The following is a 17,698-nucleotide window of genomic DNA, read 5'->3' as shown; positions in this document are numbered from 1 at the left end:
GTGTGAATTTTTAGGCTAAAACTAGATAGAATGGAATTAGATTCTGACTGCTGTTGTTTTCTTGAACCAGGTAATATACAGGCCTTAAAGGCATAGAAGCCCGTCGGTAATACACAAATGGGAGTAATGGCTAGTAAATAAAAATCACTACCAACTGTGATCACCTCACAATGGTTCCAATTAAGAGCAGATGACAGTTTTAGGTCATCCGCATAGTCTGCCACAAGGACTCCATCAACTGGTTTATTCCCGGACTCAACAAAGAAGCCCTCAAAGCACAGCCTTGACGTCACTCAAGGACCGGCCCCCAATCCCGACGGGTAGCGCCGTGACCCCGCCTCCCCGAGCTCTAGGCGGAGACCACGCCACGCCCCAGGGGCGGGGCGATGCTGAAGCGAGGCGGGCTGGCTCAGTAAAGCAGAGGCAGCGGGGGAAGATGGCGGCGGCTGTTCCACAGCGGGCCTGGACCGTGGAGCAGCTGCGCAGCGAGCAGCTCCCCAAGAAGGACATTATCAAGTTTCTACAGGACCACGGTTCAGATTCGGTACCAGAGGCGGCGGGGCGGCCGGGCTGGTGCTGCTGAGGGACGCCTCACCCCCCCGGAGATGCCCGTACATTCCGTATTCCTCCGTGCCCCCGCCCTCGTCCTCCCGCGGCCTGTGGCCTGGAAGGCCGGAGAGGCCTCGCGTGCGCCGCGGAGCCATGCTCCCGCCTTCCCGGGCTGCCTCGTTTGGGCGGAGGGAATGGCTTTATTTCTTGGGGCAGGCAGGCAGGCAGCAATTGCATAATTAGAACCTCCTTGGGCGCGTTGAGTGAGGGTGGAAACCATGAAAAAAAGAAAACAAAAACAAACAGGAGATACTGGGGGTTGGGACTAATGCCTGAGGACTGGGGACCTGGATGAGACCCTTACAGGGGAGTAGGCCATTAGGGAAATGAGAAGGATTGTGAATATTTTTGTTGGAACGGTATGTTCAATTTGCTTTTCTCATCACTTACTAAATACTGAACGCTAGTGCGTGTAATTTTTAAAAGTCTGTAGATTGCGGGTTAACTTTTTAAAATTTCGACTCTTCACATGACCTTTTCACCCTTTATACTTAGGAGAGTTACATGCGCATTTAGGGTAGTGTCTCCCATTGTTATAAACAAACTTAAGAAATGTATTTGGCATTCTTTATACTGTACGCGCTGCATTTTTCAATATAGTCTCCATCTTAACTGACTGTGGTCATAAGTGTTTGTTTTTTTGCTTTTTGGGTTGTTGTTTTTTTTGTCAGACTCTGCCCTTTGGAAATTAAGACCATGCCTCTCTTAAACTGCTGAACCACTGTATAATTTGTGCTCGCTGCATCCCCCCCACTTACGGGAAATAGAAGCAGCAGTATGATTTCTCTACAATTTTTAATTTAAGTTCTAAACTTGGATTTAAAAAAATTTTTTTGGCTTCTGTGAGGATTGTACTTTATTTTCATTTTGAAGTGTCTTGAAGAGGAGGAGATATAGTTACTCTCTAGCTTCCGGTTCCATACACCCATAATAAGTATCCTGACATCAGCAAATATTTATACATCGATAGCAAGAACTACGCTTAGTGTTTGGGGATACAGGATAAAAAGAAAGACCATGCCATTCTAGTGGAATTATTTTCTCTTAAGTCAGTTCATATTTCAATTGGAACAACAGAATAAACTAGGCATATCATTTGATAACATTTAATGCCTCAGTACTGTACTTCATCAAATTGTTACAGAGCAAATCATCCCAATGTGGAATCTAACCTCAAACTAGCCTACATGGGACAATTTCAAGAGACTGGAATTTTCAGAGTATTTTTTAATGCATTAACCTTTTGAGTGCATATTCTCCAGTATTAATTCACATACTTAAACCTATATTTGACAATCACTGTTCTATTGATCATAAGATATCAAGGAGATGTTTATATTTTGGATTTCTTTTTGGAATCTTGCTAAAGAAATCACAAGAGTGCTAAAACAACTTATTACTTCCATTTAATCAAAATAACCTTTCCCCAGCCACCTTTATCATTTAGAACATTTCTCTAAGAGGGGAAGAGGAAAAAGCAGAGGAGAAAAAAATACAATAGTGATAGTATTAGAAAAGCTGCCTTATCAAAAGAAGATGCCAGAAGAACTTTGAGAAAGTAACAAAAATGATGATTCAAGGGCCAGAAGGCAGAAAAGGAAGCAGAATAAAATAAGGAAAACAAAGACATGATTTTGAGATGAAGTTACAATTTGATGACTCAATATTCAATAGTAGTATTTTGTTGTCCATCTGCCAATTTAGTCTTTTATTTGAGATAAATGGAGTTATATTACTTTGAATTATTAAGTACATTATGTTATTAGTCCCAATAGCTAATACTGAGTTCTGACCATGTGACAGGCTGTACATAAAAGGCATTAAGTGGATTGTTGCATTTGTCCTTAGAACAACCTTCTGACATAGATGCTGTTACTAATCTTCCACTCTGATACAGAAACGGAGTCTTTAGGAAAGCTTACTCCCTTGTCTAAGATCAGATAGCTAAGATTTTAACCCAGATGATCTGACTCCTCAGCCCATATACTTAACCACCGTATATCCAGCATTAGCTAATAATGCTTCCTGGTCTGCTAAGAATGGGTTACAGATTTGTCAAGACAGCTATGCCCAATGGTTTGAGGCTCCCAGGGCCATGGCCTACCGGTAGCAGCATTGTCCAGTCACCAGAGTGTACTTGCTGTATAAATGTTCTGTGAGTTCCATAATGGGAAGGAAAAGGGTTAGTATGCAACAGTGTGATCTTCTACATATTACAGTTCCACTCTTGTCAATTTTTATAAGTAATATTTTTAATCTTCCATAAATCTTTTTGTTATGAAGTAGGATATAAATATGTTTATTTCATTTCTTCTGTCATTAGTAGTTCTATTGAAGGCATAATTGCTAACATAAAAGGGAATTTTCTAACATTTAGACCCTTATTATGTGAGGGAGATTATTCTAACCAGTTTTTTTTTTTTTTGTAGTTTCTTGCAGAACATAAGTTATTAGGAAACATTAAAAATGTGGCTAAGACAGCTAACAAGGACCATTTGGTTACAGCCTATAACCATCTTTTTGAAAGTAAGGTGAGTATTGTTACATTTTATTACCAAAATATTATTTTAAATATTTTATTTGCAAAAAGAAGGTTTAAACTTATTCCCAAAATATGTTTTTAAGTTTTTCCACCTGCAGTTTTTCTTAACTCTAGTCATAAGTGGACTAGCTGTCAAATCTAGCAAAGCTCATCTGTAGTATGGGAGGATGTTTTGATATTTTAAAAGGAACCAAATTCTTAAAAATAATTCCCTATAGTTTAAGACAAATAAGCACACTGAAAAGTTAAAATCCAAAGTAAGTTCTATTTCCAGATTAAGCCAATGAATTTAAAATCTCAGACTGAGGCTGAGCCTTTAGAAAAACAAATTTTAAATTCTCCAGTATTTGTTCATTCTGAAATGACAAAGCAAAGAGTCATTATTAAGGAGTTTTGTGAATGGTATTCATATATGAGTCTGAGTTGCCTTTTCTAAAGATTTCATTTCAGAATTTATCTTGTAAAATACTTTCAGGGTCATATTTGTTGATTAAAATGAAGATTTTTCCTAGGCAGTTTCCATTTATCTACATTTGAATAATGTAGCCTATATTCATGGCGCAGATGTTCATTCAATTAAAATGTTGAAAATCTAGATGTCCCTTCTAGCTTTTAACCTGTCCTGAATATGGTGAACATTTTCCTTACAGCGTTTCAAGGGTACTGAAAGTATAAGTAAAGTGTCTGAGCAGGTGAAAAATGTGAAGCTTAATGAAGATAAACCCAAAGAAACCAAGTCTGAAGAGACTCTGGATGAGGTTTGTGTAGAATATTATTTTATTTCTAATGTGAATTTGATAAAAGTATTTGCTTACAGCACTGATTTCTCCTAGTAAGGAGTGGTGGAGTATGGGCACTTTTCAGTGAACCAAACACTGATTTGGAGTGTGTTCTCTCCCTTAGGTGTACTAAATCATAAAAAACACCTAAGAACCAGTACTTTACAGTATAAGGCTTTCCTGTAAAACCTCTAGCTTTGTATTTTATATTTCCTCTATGTCTGACCAGAACTTCTGAGCTTCCAAAGCCATTTTAAGGTCATGATTGTATAGCCAAGTTGGACTGAGTGAAAGATACTTCACTGTGACTATTTTTAGCTTTTTCTAATGTACACGCTATCCTTGGCAATAGATATAGTCCAGGCTTGGCTGCAGGGTATGGAGTCATCTGTCTCATCTTTCCCAACATAGATTTTTACATTTTGGTACAAATGTTTGAAGAGCCATATTAAACCATTTCTGCAAATGGAGAGCCTCAGTAGAGCCAAGGACAGTACTGAGAACAGCCACAGTAGAGCTGAATAATTACAATCGTAACACTTCTGATAATACCTTGCTAACTAAGCTCACTCATTCCTAGCACTTAGTATCAGTGGTAATAATCCAATAGTAATAATAATATTCCTCAGGTCTTATAAAGAGGTGTGACCTAATGATGAAGGTGTATAGCATTTGGATATTTGTGGACAGAGTATAAGTTCAGGTACAGAATTACAGAAGTTTATACAACTAAAGCTAGTTAATTTACGTGGTATTTTCCTGTTGATTGAAAAGCACAAATTAATATTTGTGGATATGTATTCACACTAAAGCAGTTTTGAGGTTTATCACATCCAATATGATTTGACAAATTTTTTTTTTTAATTTTTTTTTTACGTTTATTTATTTTTGAGACAGAGAGAGACAGAGCATGAACGGGGGAGGGTCAGAGAGAGAGGGAGACACAGAATCTGAAACAGGCTCCAGGCTCTGAGCACGGAGCCCGATGCGGGGCTCAAACTCACGGACTGCGAGATTATGACCTGAGCCGAAGTCGGACGCCCAACCGACTGAGCCACCCAGGCACCCCAAGATTTGACAAATATTGTACTGGGCAAACACTGAGCAGCTACTAAAGTAAATAAAGGTATAATAATTACTAAAAGGATTACAAAAGCAATTAGCAAAATAGTTTGCCTTCCAGAAAATTAGAATAAAGGAGGGATAAGGCAGCAGATAGTATATCATTAAGAGCTCAAGGAAAAGAGAGTTACAAATAAAAGGTTGTAAGGGCTGGAGACACTCTCAAAGAGATCTTGTGAGGATCCTAAACCATATCCCTTTTTTAAAAACCTCTTCATTTTATTTAACTGGCAGGCCTGAACCCAGTTATGTACTCTGTCTTTCTAGCACCTGGATTCCATAGCTAATACTCGGCTGATTCCTGCTGTCTACTTTCTGTGTGCTTTGGAGCTGCAGAGTGAACACTGTGAAGAAAAATAATCATAGTCTGTTTATTGGGTTTGGCATAAATTCATGCTTCATATCAGCCAAGCATGATTTCTAATTTCACTGTTACTCAGCAACTTTTATATTATCTCTTGCTGCATTCCCCATCACATTGCCCACATAAACTACTGGACACTTCTCCCACAAGTTCTCAGTCCTCATACTCCTTCACCATTGTATCATTTTATACTCCTATTTTACCAAAATGTTAACATAGTTGTAACCATTTTCTTCTTCCTACCTTAGAATTAAAGATTCCTGAATCTCTAATGTTTTCCTTCTCATGTCTCCCTCAGGACTAATGCTCTCAAACATCTTTTCAAACCTTTTAAATCTTTCTTAATCTTTTTTTCATATCTTCATTCCTTTTTGATTCTCAGGCATTCCAAGTCCTCAGACCTGAAGTATTGGAAAAATCATTGATCTGCCTTCATTCTCTTTCTTCCTCCATTTAGCCCTAAAATATTTATTCTAGTAAAATGCGTAAGTTTTACTTAAGTAAAATAGTATTTTGCAAACCATACCCTGCTCAGAAGTCTTTAGTAATTCTGTACTGTCTAGAACTGTGCTGTTCCGATACAGCAGTCCCTAGCCTTATGTGGCTACTGAGCACTTTATGGCAACTCCAAATTAAAATGTGCTTTCAGTGTAAAATACGCACTCTGTTTCAGAAGCTTGGTATGGTTTTTTTTTACAAAAGAATTTATAATCTATCTTTTATATTGATTAAATACTGACATATTATTTTGAGTGTGTTGGTTTTATGTGGCAGCCAGACAACGTAAAATCATATTTGTGGTCCTCATTGTATTTCTGTTGGACAGCATTATTGGCATTCAAAGTTTTCCAGTGTCTGCCCAGCTCCATATTTACTACTTCGGTAGAAACGTTCTTCTTTAACCGCAAATGTCTGCTCATTGCCTATTAAACTGCCCTTTCCCACTCTCATACTTTTATTTCTTATTTAATGTGTCTTTCTCTTTAACTCCCTATTTGTCAATTCAGTGTCACTTTTAAGAACCAGGTCATGGGCTCATCACTTCCTCTGAAGTTTTCACCATCCCAGACTTTATACTTAACTGCATAAATTCCTGTAGCACATGGTATCTATATTATTTGTCTCTACCTTATTTATTTTAATGTAAAGAACCGTGTCTAATAGCTCTTACTGGACTTTAAATAAATCAGTCCTCGTTAATATATTTATTTTCTTTTATGTATTTAATGTTAAAGTTTTCAAGTAGGAATGAATATTGGATGGGAGAAAATACAAGATGGTGCAGGAATTCAGGCTCAGCAGTCAGAAATGACTAAAAATACTTCAGCTAAAAATTGAGATTCATCCTGTACAGTTCCTCTGCATCTAATCATCACCAAATTCTGTTGATTTTGCAGTACATGTATCTCAAAACTATATCTAGTGTAGATCCAGACTACTAACCTCTTCCTAACAGGTCTCCCCACTTCCACTTTGATTTCATATCCATTCCTTACTAGGTCACAGTGATCTGTTGGGGTGCCTGGGTATCTCAGTTGGTAGAGTGTTGGACTCTTGATTTTGGCTCAGGTCATGATCCCAGGTTCATGGGATTGAGCCCTATGCAAGGAGCCTGCTTGGGATCCTCTGTCGCCCTCTGCGCTTCTTGCTTGCGCTCTCTCTCTCTCTCTCTCTCAAATGAAAAAAAAAAAAAAAAAACAAATCTGATTCTATAACTTCTGTGTTTAAAACTCTTAGTTGGCTGTTCAGTGACCTGAAGATTTAAAACAAAACAGTTTCTTAACTTATGCTACCTATCTTTCCATCCTCATCTCATCCCATTGTCTCCTTCATTACTCCCTTGCAGACTATACTATTTTCATGCTGTTCCCTGCTGTGAAAATGCTCTTCTCTGTTATAAACTTCGCATCTTAGCACCCTGTGCTTCCTGTTTAGGTCTCATAACCCACGTAATTACACACATGACTATATTCTCTTCTAGACTGAGGGTCAAGACCCTGTCAGCACCCTATGTATCTCCAATTTCTAACACATAGAACATGTTCAAATATTTCTTGAAAGGATAATAGTAATAATTATGTAACATACTTTCATGTTTAGAGGCTATGATGTTATCCAGTTAACTGAAACCGTAATGTTTACTCTCAAAATTCTGAACTAAAGAAATTGCTGCAAAGCTAAGAAATTTTCTTAAAGCCAGGTCCATTCAAGCATATAACTCAGGTATAGCCTTGGGACTGATCTGACCTCTCACCATAAACCAATCAGGTTCTTGCAGTGAAACGCAAAATCAGATCAAATAACTAGAACAGCATTTCTTAAAGTGTGTTATATAGGTTCCAGAAGGTCCAGGTTGTTTACTAGCATCATCAAAACCTGTGCTTTCTGTCTCCTTGAAGATTCACAGTGCATGTGAGCTGATGACAGTTCTGAGAAATCATGCAGAACAGAGGCATATTTAACTTTAACATGGTGTTTCCGAAACAATTATGGTAGACCCCTTTTTTTCTAACAGTGGTAACAATACTAAGCAATGAGTGGTCTGTAAAAGACACTTTGTGAAACACAGAAATGGATGCCATCCATGAGCAGACTGGCACCTTCACCATGAAGTCTGAGCCATAATCACCAATTTAATGGTTTTTTTGCATTATTCTAGTTCATTCACATAATTACTACAGTATTTGACGTTAGTAATTATAAGGCAATAACAAAGCCCCGGCACAAATAATTCTTGCTCCTTTACTGACCATACTTACCATCCATTTACATTTCAGTTTATCAGTAATAAAAACTTGCTTTTCTCACATGTTTGGAATCACTGCTGATTAGGTTAAGCCTTTAACTTTTAAAGAAGACCCAGATGATCCTGTTTTATTCTAGCATAATATGCCTATTATGGTAATTTTTTTTTAATGTTTTATTAATTTTTGAGATAGCACGAGTAGGGGAAGGGGGAGAGGGGACAGAGGATCCTAAGCAGACTCTTTGTAGACAGCAGTGAGCCTGATGGCAGGGCTCAAACTCATGAACTGTGAGTTCATGAACTGAGTTGAAGTCAGACACTCAACTGACTGAGCCACCCAGGTACCCCATGTTATGGTAATTTCTATAAATAATTCTATTCATTGTGTGAATTTATTTTCAAGTTCAGAAACCAATAGAGCATTACTGTATTTCATTCTAATTGGATATAATAAAATATTCAGTAATGTTCGTTATTGGTAACAACTCAAATCTTTTAAAAAAAGTCACAGCGTTTTATTTAATGCCTTATGATTTTATAGGAATTAAATAGTAATGATATTTCTGACCTTGGAAAATAACAGGATTTATTTTATGATTTGTTAATTAACAGAATTTTGTCAAAAGAACATTGGTTTCCAGAGAGGCTGGAAGTTATTTGAAATTAGAGAGAGGCTATTTACTAACATTGTCATCACAGACTTGCAATGAGTTGGTGGGTTTTTTTAACTCAGAGGTGAACCAGAAGGAAAATAGTTTTCTATTTAAATCTTTGAAACTCTGTGACCAGACTTGGGTCTCAGTTGGTAGTATTAGAATTCTCTTGGTCATCCTTCTCAAAAAGAAGGATGTGAGTTAATAACTCTGTGTGTTATTTCTGTTTTTAGGGTCCACCAAAATATGTAAAATCTGTTCTTAAAAAAGGAGATAAAACCAACTTTCCCAAAAAGGGAGATGTTGTTCACTGCTGGTATACAGGAACACTACAGGATGGGACTGTTTTTGATACTAATATTCAAACGAGTAAGTCTAAATGTAATCTTACCTTTTTAGCTATAAGGCATTGCAAAATATTTGTGTGGTACATGAGCAGTTGGCTGTACCTTTCTCTTGGCTGTCAATTTTTCCAGAAGTCTTTGCACCTGTGATTTACTTGGAAGAGGTCTTCAATTCACTATTGGCTGGGTGAATAAATATCTCTTGGTAATTGGGAAGCAAAATATAGGGAAGCTTAGTCTAAACTTGGTTAATGTCCCAAAGTGAGGCTTTCATATTTCAATGTAAAAGGGAGAATAGTGTGCTGTTTTAGTGGTGTAAATATAGGTCCCTCTCCTCTACCTTTTAGACCATAACTATATGTAAAGATAGAATTTTGAGTTTCCTGAATTTTTATTTTCTTTTCAAATGCATGGTAAGTTCTAAAATCAATTTAAAGACTTAAGTCAACTGTTTTTCCAATGAAACTTAATTTCATCATGCATTATAAGGAAAATTTGTTTTACAGGTTCAAAGAAGAAGAAAAACGCCAAGCCTTTAAGTTTTAAGGTTGGAATAGGCAAAGTTATCAGAGGAGTAAGTAAAAAATGGCAATGAATCAACAGATGTTCTGGCACATGCTACTTGTGGTATGGTGCCATAAAGAATTAGGATTGGGGCTATGATAAAAAAATCTTTGGAGTCTAACAAATCAAGTGCTATCATTGCTAACTGATCTGGCACAATTTTTCTGGGTCTCAGTTATGGACAGTACAACCTTCCTCAAGGTTGCTAAACAAATAAGCTTAACTGCAGCACATAATATATAGTAGAGACTCATGTTATTAAATGCCTGCCCCTTTTAATATTGTTTTTCTTCTTAAAGTAATTCTTTGTCAGAAAGTTTGGCTTTCTAAATTTATCTTTGGGGCACCTGGGTGGCTCAGTCCGTTGAGTGTCCGACTTCGGCTCAGGTCATGATCTCACAGCTCGTGAGTTCGAGCCCCGCGTCGGGCTCTGTGCTGAAAGCTCAGAGCCTGGAGCCTGTTTCAGATTCTGTGTCTCCCTCTCTCTCTGCCCCTAACCCACTTGCATTCTATCTCTGTCAAAAATAAATAAACATTAAAAAAAAATTTTTTTTTAAATAAATAAATAAATTTATCTTTAAGATTCTTGTAGGGGTGCCTGGGTGGCTCAGTTGGTTAAGCATCCAGCTTCAGCTCAGGTCATGATTTCTTGGTTCGTGAGTTCGAACCCCACGTCAGGTTCTGTCCTGAAAGCTGAGAGCCTGGAGCCTGCTTCGGATTCTGTCTCCCTCTCTCTGCCCCTGCCCTGCTTGCGCTCTCAAAAATGAATAAACATTAAAAAAAAATTTTTTTTAAGATTCTTGCAAAACGTTACATAGTTGTACTACTTATACATGGTAGAGAAAGGTAAAATACCTGTTTCACTGAATTACTCATAGAAGAAAGAGTTTGTTCTGAGTTTTTTCACCTTGCACAATCGAGGTTCAAACACCAAAAAATCTTTCAAACCTAAGGATGCCTTTTTTACCCACCCCTTCTTGTGAGAGGTAACAGGAGACTTTGAGAAAAGGGGAAGATAGGCTTGAGCTGCAGTGACCACTGCAGTGTACAAAAGGAGGTAATGGATAGTAGCACTGATTATCAGCTTCACTGAAGCTGTCATTCTAGGGCCCATTTATTATTAAATGGTCTTTATTCACAACATCAAACGTTGTAACTGACATACCTATTCACATGCATTTATGAGAATCTTCAATGTTATTCTTTGTACTGTGATAAGTCCTAAAATACAACTCAATCGTATCCAGAGCCTAAAATAGCATATAAAACATCTTCAAACTAAAGGTTTAGTTGAAAATAACCTTAACTGCTACCTGATTGTACCTAGTTGATACTAACTATATACCAAACTGATCAATTTTTCTATTCCTGTGACTAATTTGCTTGTGTATTTCTTCTAGTGAACCATATTCTTAGTTGCCATTATGTAACAGATCTCTATCCCTTAAGCTTTATGTGACTGACATTTCAACAGAGTATATGATATTAGTCATATCTTTGCATCCTGTTGATTTAACTGGTTTTGGTAACTGACTTTAAGACCCAAGGTGCCTGGCTGCCTTGGCTGGTAAAGCATGCAACTCTTTATCTTGGAGTTATGAAGATCTCTACCCCTATATTGGGGGTAGAGTTTAGTTAAAATTAATACATCTTTTTTTTTTTTTTTTTTTTTTTGCAATGAGGAAATAAAGGACCAAGATTCACCCAAGGACATTACCTTAGAATATAATGAAATTCAGTAGTGGAATGCTTTTTGGTATATACTGTTTTCTAGGTTTACATGTAGTTTTTGCAAATTATCATTAGTATTTATTTCATGTTCTTGCCTTTAGTGGGATGAAGCACTCTTGACCATGAGTAAAGGAGAAAAGGCTCGACTAGAGATTGAACCAGAATGGGCTTATGGAAAGAAAGGACAGCCTGATGCCAAGTATCCTTTTCTCCTTTGTGAGTAAAAACAAACAAAAACATGAAGACCACCTGAAGGTATAAAAGACGCTATCTAGGTTAATTTCCAGATCAGGAATCATGTCCAGACCAGTATTCCTAATACTTAGATGCTTCTGTGTAGACACCTCCAATAGAGACAGGAGTTAACATGTCTTAGTAGTACAAAGTATCCAAACCTGAGCTAGAATAGAATTTACATTTTTGTCCTCTTGAAATCAGTTCTTGATTTTTAAGAGCTAAATTGTGAGGTTTACGTTTTCATCTTTGAAAGGCAGTTGTTACTATTTGAAGGATTTACTTAAAGGAGTTAAGATGTCCAGTACAAACAACTATAGCAAATTATAGGATATAAGTATGGCTCATGGTAATTTTATGCTGCAGTATAATTTCAGGCATTTAAATGGGTACTCAAAGCTTAGAAATGGAACATATGTTAGGGATTACTGGTTGTGAAATTTAAGGGGACCATGGGTCCACCATAGTGTAAGCATCTGTGATTACTACTAATGACAGTACTTTTCTGATAGGCCCAGTTTGTGAAAATTAAAAAAAAAAAAAAATAAACAAAAAAATAAACATGGCTCCTGACCATTATGATCAGAACAATCCAATAACTGAGAAGTTGTTTTTTCTTTTGTTGGTTCCATTCCCATTGTACTAGTTGGATTAAAGTAACTTTTAAAAAACTTGGAAGTTCTCTCCACTTGTATCAGTTAAAATTATTTAGGAATATAGCCCTCTTCTAAGCCTATCAAAATTAGATGGCCCAACGACAGCTGCCTCTCTCTCATGTGAAGCATCTCAAAACCAATCAGATAAAAACAACACTTTTCTGAACTTGGCATCTTAAAAATCACAGCAAATATAAGGCACTACCTCATACGAAATTTGATTTAACATAACCTATACACCCAGCTAGATTGAAATCACGTCCTTGTTTTTGTTTTGTTTTTTTTAAAGCACTGAGTAACCATCTTCATTAGGTGGTGGCTAATTTGGGAGTACTGGTGAGGCATCCAGGTAAGGAGGATCCTAGTCCAAACTCAACTTGTCTTGTCAGCCTATACTAGTAGATTATGATCACCATTCACAAAGATACTTTGGGAACCACTAGGCTAGTATGTGTTAGCCTCTCAGTCATTCATAAAGCCCTTCTCTTTGAGGTTAATACCAAATATCCATTAGATATAATGCTAATTTTAGACTGAGGATATTGGGAGTGAAAGAAGAAGCAATTTTTATCAAGTTTACCTTGACTTCTTCAACAGAATTCCACCAAATGCAAAACTCATTTTTGAAGTGGAATTAGTGGATATTGACTGAAATAGCAATGCTTCAGATGTAAAGACATCAGCAACAATAAAACATGGCCTTGAAGAAACTTATGTAACTAATTAGAGCTGGTTACTATTGTAACGGAAGAGTCAACTGGAAAATTCAAGAATGCAGATACTGTTTACCCGATCCGCAACTTTTAATATATGTAATCCGTTATAATTCCCTAAAGTTTGAAATATTTTACTACAGCTGTGTAAAATATTGGTTAAAGAGAACTGACTTTCCTTTTACCTCATGTTGTAAACTGAAAGGCTCAATAAAATGTATTCAGTGTCTTGATTGATTTGTTGTTAATAGATAATTGTTCTGATTAGGTTAACCAGGACTAACATTTAATCAAAACAGGGAGTTATAGTAAAACTGTCCAGACAGCTTTTCCAGAGGCACACTCCTCTTTAAATAAATGTTCCTGTATAGTGAGAAGACAAGCAGAGAAACAGAGGGAGCAAAAAGCTATAAATGGTGTGATTTTAGCTAAATTCAAGAAAAGTATACTTCAAAACCAATGGTCCACTAATAATGAGAAAGTTAATATTGTTAGGTGAACCTGCCCCCAAATAAATTCATAACAATTAGTTAAGGAGTCTTAAGTTTTATTACAAAAATGAAGATGATCAGTTTGATCAAAATGAAAGCTTGCTCACAAGTTTTACATGAATATTCTAAATACAAAGTCTCCTGAAACAACATACTTTTGATATGATTTTCATTTTTTAAAAGGGATGCAAACACTCCATTTTTTCATTTATAATCTCTATCCCAAGACATAGTATTTAATAGTGTATCTTTTCTGCAATTAAATCCAAATTCACAAGGATAATTGAAACAGACAAAACCTTGTCATTAAAGGTTAAAAATCCATTTTTTTTTTTTACAGAGGAGGTAAATCCTTAATAACCAGCCCTTATATATTTTCAGTATCTTGAACTACACTGACATGATTTCCAGTCAGTTTTTTTCCTACCCCTTAAGGCTACAAAGGATTTCTGTTGCAAATCCATTGCAAAAGAATTCTAGACCACTTAATGCAAAAAATCAAAAAAATAGTTCTCCAATAAAAAGTAAATTTTATAAATGGTAGGAAATAGTATCTGTGGTAAGCTACTAAGTGACATTTTCCCCTATTACTAAACAAATCATGTTACACAGAAAACAGGAAGACAAGTTATCAAATACAACAAGCTTATGCTATGTTTACATCCCTCATTAAAAAAAAATAATTTCATACTTTTAATACATTCCATCTGATATATTTTCCCATCAGGTTGGAGGGGGAGGGTAATACTGTCCATAATTCCACGGATTCTGATAATTGTACTGAAAGGAAAAAGCACATGTTAGCATGCTAAAACTGGCTCGGTTCCATTTATGAAAGTATAATTAAAGCATATACATTTAAGAAACCAGGCATGTGTTCAGTGCTAAAATTCCAAGACTTAACCACAAAAGACAATTTATTATACAGTCTGGAATAGAAGTAGTTGTTATAAAAAAAAAAAAAGACTATCCTAATTTATTTTTAATTTTATTATTAAATAAATTATCCTAATTATTAAAAAATTATTATTAAATTATTTTTATTTTCATTTTTGAATAACATCTACAAGCAAAAAATTCAATTAGGTGAACTCACTTGATACCAGGCACTATAATTATATGCCGCTTGATTTGCCTGTAAATCACCATCAATCATCTGTGTAGATGATGAAGTTGTGTCTTCTGTGTGAGCTTTCTTTTCCTCTGGTTCTTCTGACCTAAATACAAGGGAAAAAACTTTAAATTCCCACAGGTAAGTACTTTTAAAACAAATGTATACATGTTTACATTTGTACCTGTGTACATTTGTTTTAGTAAAGTTCTCAACTACTCAAGTTTTGTACAGTTTTTTTTCAAATCATGAATGTAAAGTATCTAAATTACCACAACCTGAAGGCAACATTTAAAAGTATGTATCTTTAGGGGCGCTGAGCGTCCGACTTCAACTCAGGTTATGACTTCAACTCAGGTTATGATTTACAGTTCAGTTTGTGTGTATGAACCCTGGGTTCAGCTCTGTGCTAACAGAGCAGAGCCTGGAGCCTGCTTCAGATTCTGTGTTTCCCTCCCTCTCTCTCTGCCCCTCCCCTACTCACGCACGCTCCCCCCCCCCACAACCCGCCCCCTAAACAATAAACATTAAAATTTTTTTTTTAATATTTAAAGGCATTTTAGCAATGAAATGTCTTTTTTTTTAAGCATCATGAATCATTCTGAGCAAGAAGTTACATACCCATTTTCTGCTTTCCTTTTTAAAGAATCCTGTTCTTTTAGGAGTGTTTGATGTTCATCATAAGCATTCAGAAGCCTGAGAGGGAAGGAAAAATAACATCCTATGGAATATACAAAAGCCAAACTGTTAAAGTTTTAAAGTTTGGACTTACTTTCACTTGGTAACAAAAATATGTTGCAATAAACATAATTTTTTTTTTTTTTTTTTAAACGAACGTGCAAGCAAACCTCCTCCCAGCCACCTTTTCCAATTTATTTCCTCTTGGGAAACCACTGCTCTACACTTTCCTTCTCAGTCCATGTGATTCAAATGGGGCTTCAGGGATTCAGAACTGGCCAACCACAGCACTATATACCCCTGATCAATAATTGGTTTAGAGTGAACATTTGACCCAAACCAAGATGTTTAATAACTCCCAGGATTTTTGAGCTACTAGAAAAGTGCCTGTTCTCACTACTACAGTTGACTGAGCTGATGGGATATTGGTCAAGAGCTACCTTTTATTATCCTTTCTAACACACGGGGAGAGCCTGCCTAAGAAGTTATTCTACAACTAAGACAGTGGCCTTGAGGATGTGTTTTTGTCCAGTGCAAATAAGTCCTGACCGTTCTGTAATTTCTACATTTTTGAAATCTAACCATGCTTATTAAAGACACTTGACACCAGTTAGGATCAAGTGTATTTAAACTTTGACCATGTGATAAACTGAATTAGAACTAATATAAAAGTACAATATAATTTTTATCACTGATGAAGATTTTTTTTAATAAAAAAATTCCGACATAATACGTGTATTAAGTCTCACCTGGAACTCAGAACTTCAAAAACAATGTCACTTGAAGCCAAACTGACAGAAAAATCCTAAAGATTCTGTTTTCCTTTTACCATTTTCTGAAATATTTTTTTAAAAACAAACATGGCCTTATTTTTTAAAGTAATCATTAACCCTACTAACACAGATAGTTAACATTTCTGTAGAAATGACCTTGATAATTTACATGCATATACAACATCCCTGAGCAATCTGCATATATACACATCCAATGATAACAACAAATAACTCTGGCCCCAAAATGTTCAAGAGGCTATGAAATTGTTAATCCCAGTGCTCTGGTTGTTCCTCAACACCAAGCACTTTAAATGGACTAATTTCCTTAAGGCTTAAGGAATCCACCTATGGATTAGGTGGTAAGAGACTCAATCTATACATGAGAAAATCTGAAAAGTGAGGAATACACAAATAGTTAAGTGACACAGCTAGGATTTAAGCATATATTTAGCTGAATTAAACATCAACTCATGAGTACTAAGGGGGGCACTTGTGGTGGCCACTGGGTGTTGTATGTAAGTGATGAATCACTGAATTCAACTCCTGAAACCAATACTGCACTGTATGTTGGCTAACTAAAATTAAAAAGAAATAAAAAATCAGTTCTTACCAATACATACTACCTAAATTCCTAAGTTTCTAATTTCTAAGCTCATCTATTTTTCAGTCAAACCCTTTTTAAATTTCAACTACAACAATCTTAGACCTGATATCCAGACCCTCTATAATTTTATTTGCAAGGACCGGTTATCTTTGTGTTAAGCCTCTGATTTGTCCACATATTACTGCCAATTTCAAATATGTCATTTAATCCCAGTCAAAATTCTTAATAGCTTCCTACTGTCAATCATGGCACTGCGTGTGCTCTGAACCAAGCACAGCACAATCAACATCACACCTTCTACTTCAAAAATCCTCCCATCAAGCAGATGTTACTTTCACATGAACTTTAACTTTCTTCCACAATTTTATTCTTTCCTTACCAGAATCCCATAGTACCCAAATGAAGCCCCATCTCCTCTGTGAAGGATGACAAATCCATTCTGATCCATAGAAAGCACAGCCTTCTTAACAGTTCTGTGCCACCTCATACTTACCTATTTCCTCTGATTAAACCATCCAACTAGACTAGAAGCTAGAATTACATATCCCATTTCTTTTGTGCACTTTCTTCAGTGCAAAACAAACAGAAGACACTAAATATACAGCACAGGTGGTTAGCAGCATAGACTTTGAAGCAAGTTCTAATCCCAGTTGCACAATGTAATAATAGCTAACTGACCTTGGAAAAACTTCCTAATCTCTTTAAGCCTCTCTTCATCTATTAAAAGAACAACAGTAGCAACAAAAAAATAAGAACAGTACCTACAGCCTCATTAGACTGTTAGGTATTTTACATTAGACAATTCATGGAAAACATTTACTATGATGTAAAGCACATATATACAACTGTATTAAAATTTAACTTCTGTTAAATGTTTTTTTAATTTTACTCAACCATCAAAAATGTATACACACATACACAAACAGAGACAAATAATCCTCATTTTATCAACAGCTGTTTCAATAGAAATCACTCTAAATTAGG

General features: G+C 36.2%; 2 protein-coding genes across 8 annotated transcripts in view; one reads left to right on the top strand and one right to left on the bottom strand.

Moving 5' to 3' along the window:
• The first annotated feature begins 316 nt into the window (after positions 1 to 316).
• Positions 317 to 13,290, top strand: FKBP3 (FKBP prolyl isomerase 3). Of its 3 annotated transcripts, none has more exons than XM_042989633.1 (7): positions 317 to 544; positions 3,039 to 3,140; positions 3,802 to 3,909; positions 9,049 to 9,184; positions 9,666 to 9,733; positions 11,556 to 11,670; positions 12,942 to 13,290. In XM_042989633.1, coding segments are annotated over exons 1-7 (639 nt in total). In that variant the 5' UTR covers positions 317 to 436; the 3' UTR covers positions 12,944 to 13,290. The 3 variants fall into 3 exon arrangements, with proteins under 3 accessions (XP_042845567.1, XP_007097603.1, XP_015399964.1); XM_007097541.2 differs by having other exon boundaries at positions 343 to 544; positions 11,556 to 11,653; XM_015544478.2 differs by lacking the exon at positions 317 to 544 and adding an exon at positions 659 to 968 and having other exon boundaries at positions 11,556 to 11,653.
• Positions 13,291 to 13,587: 297 nt separating this feature from the next.
• Positions 13,588 to 17,698, bottom strand: part of PRPF39 (pre-mRNA processing factor 39) — a 38,666-nt gene continuing 34,555 nt past the window's right edge. For all 5 annotated transcript variants that reach the window (XM_007097536.3, XM_007097538.2, XM_007097540.2 and 2 more), the window contains 3 exons: positions 15,281 to 15,355; positions 14,645 to 14,765; positions 13,588 to 14,328 (listed from right to left, as the gene is read on the bottom strand). In XM_007097536.3, coding sequence (XP_007097598.1) covers positions 14,272 to 14,328; positions 14,645 to 14,765; positions 15,281 to 15,355 — 253 coding nt within the window. In that variant the 3' untranslated portion in view covers positions 13,588 to 14,271. The remainder of the gene's footprint in view (positions 14,329 to 14,644; positions 14,766 to 15,280; positions 15,356 to 17,698) is intronic.

Source organism: Panthera tigris, chromosome B3 (assembly GCF_018350195.1).
Source record: "Panthera tigris isolate Pti1 chromosome B3, P.tigris_Pti1_mat1.1, whole genome shotgun sequence".
In the NCBI taxonomy this organism is placed as follows: Eukaryota; Metazoa; Chordata; class Mammalia; order Carnivora; family Felidae; genus Panthera; species Panthera tigris.
The sequence above is the reverse complement of the archived record's forward strand: the minus strand, read 5'-3'. Positions and strand labels throughout refer to the sequence as shown.

Excerpts from the sequence above, each read along its gene's own strand:
- FKBP3 (XM_007097541.2), top strand. The coding sequence starts at position 437 with ATGGCGGCGGCTGTTCCACAGCGGGCCTGGACCGTGGAGCAGCTGCGC. Across the intron at positions 3,141-3,801 it reads ACCATCTTTTTGAAAGTAAG|CGTTTCAAGGGTACTGAAAG; the intron begins GTGAGTATTGTT and ends TTTTCCTTACAG. Across the intron at positions 3,910-9,048 it reads CTGAAGAGACTCTGGATGAG|GGTCCACCAAAATATGTAAA; the intron begins GTTTGTGTAGAA and ends TTCTGTTTTTAG.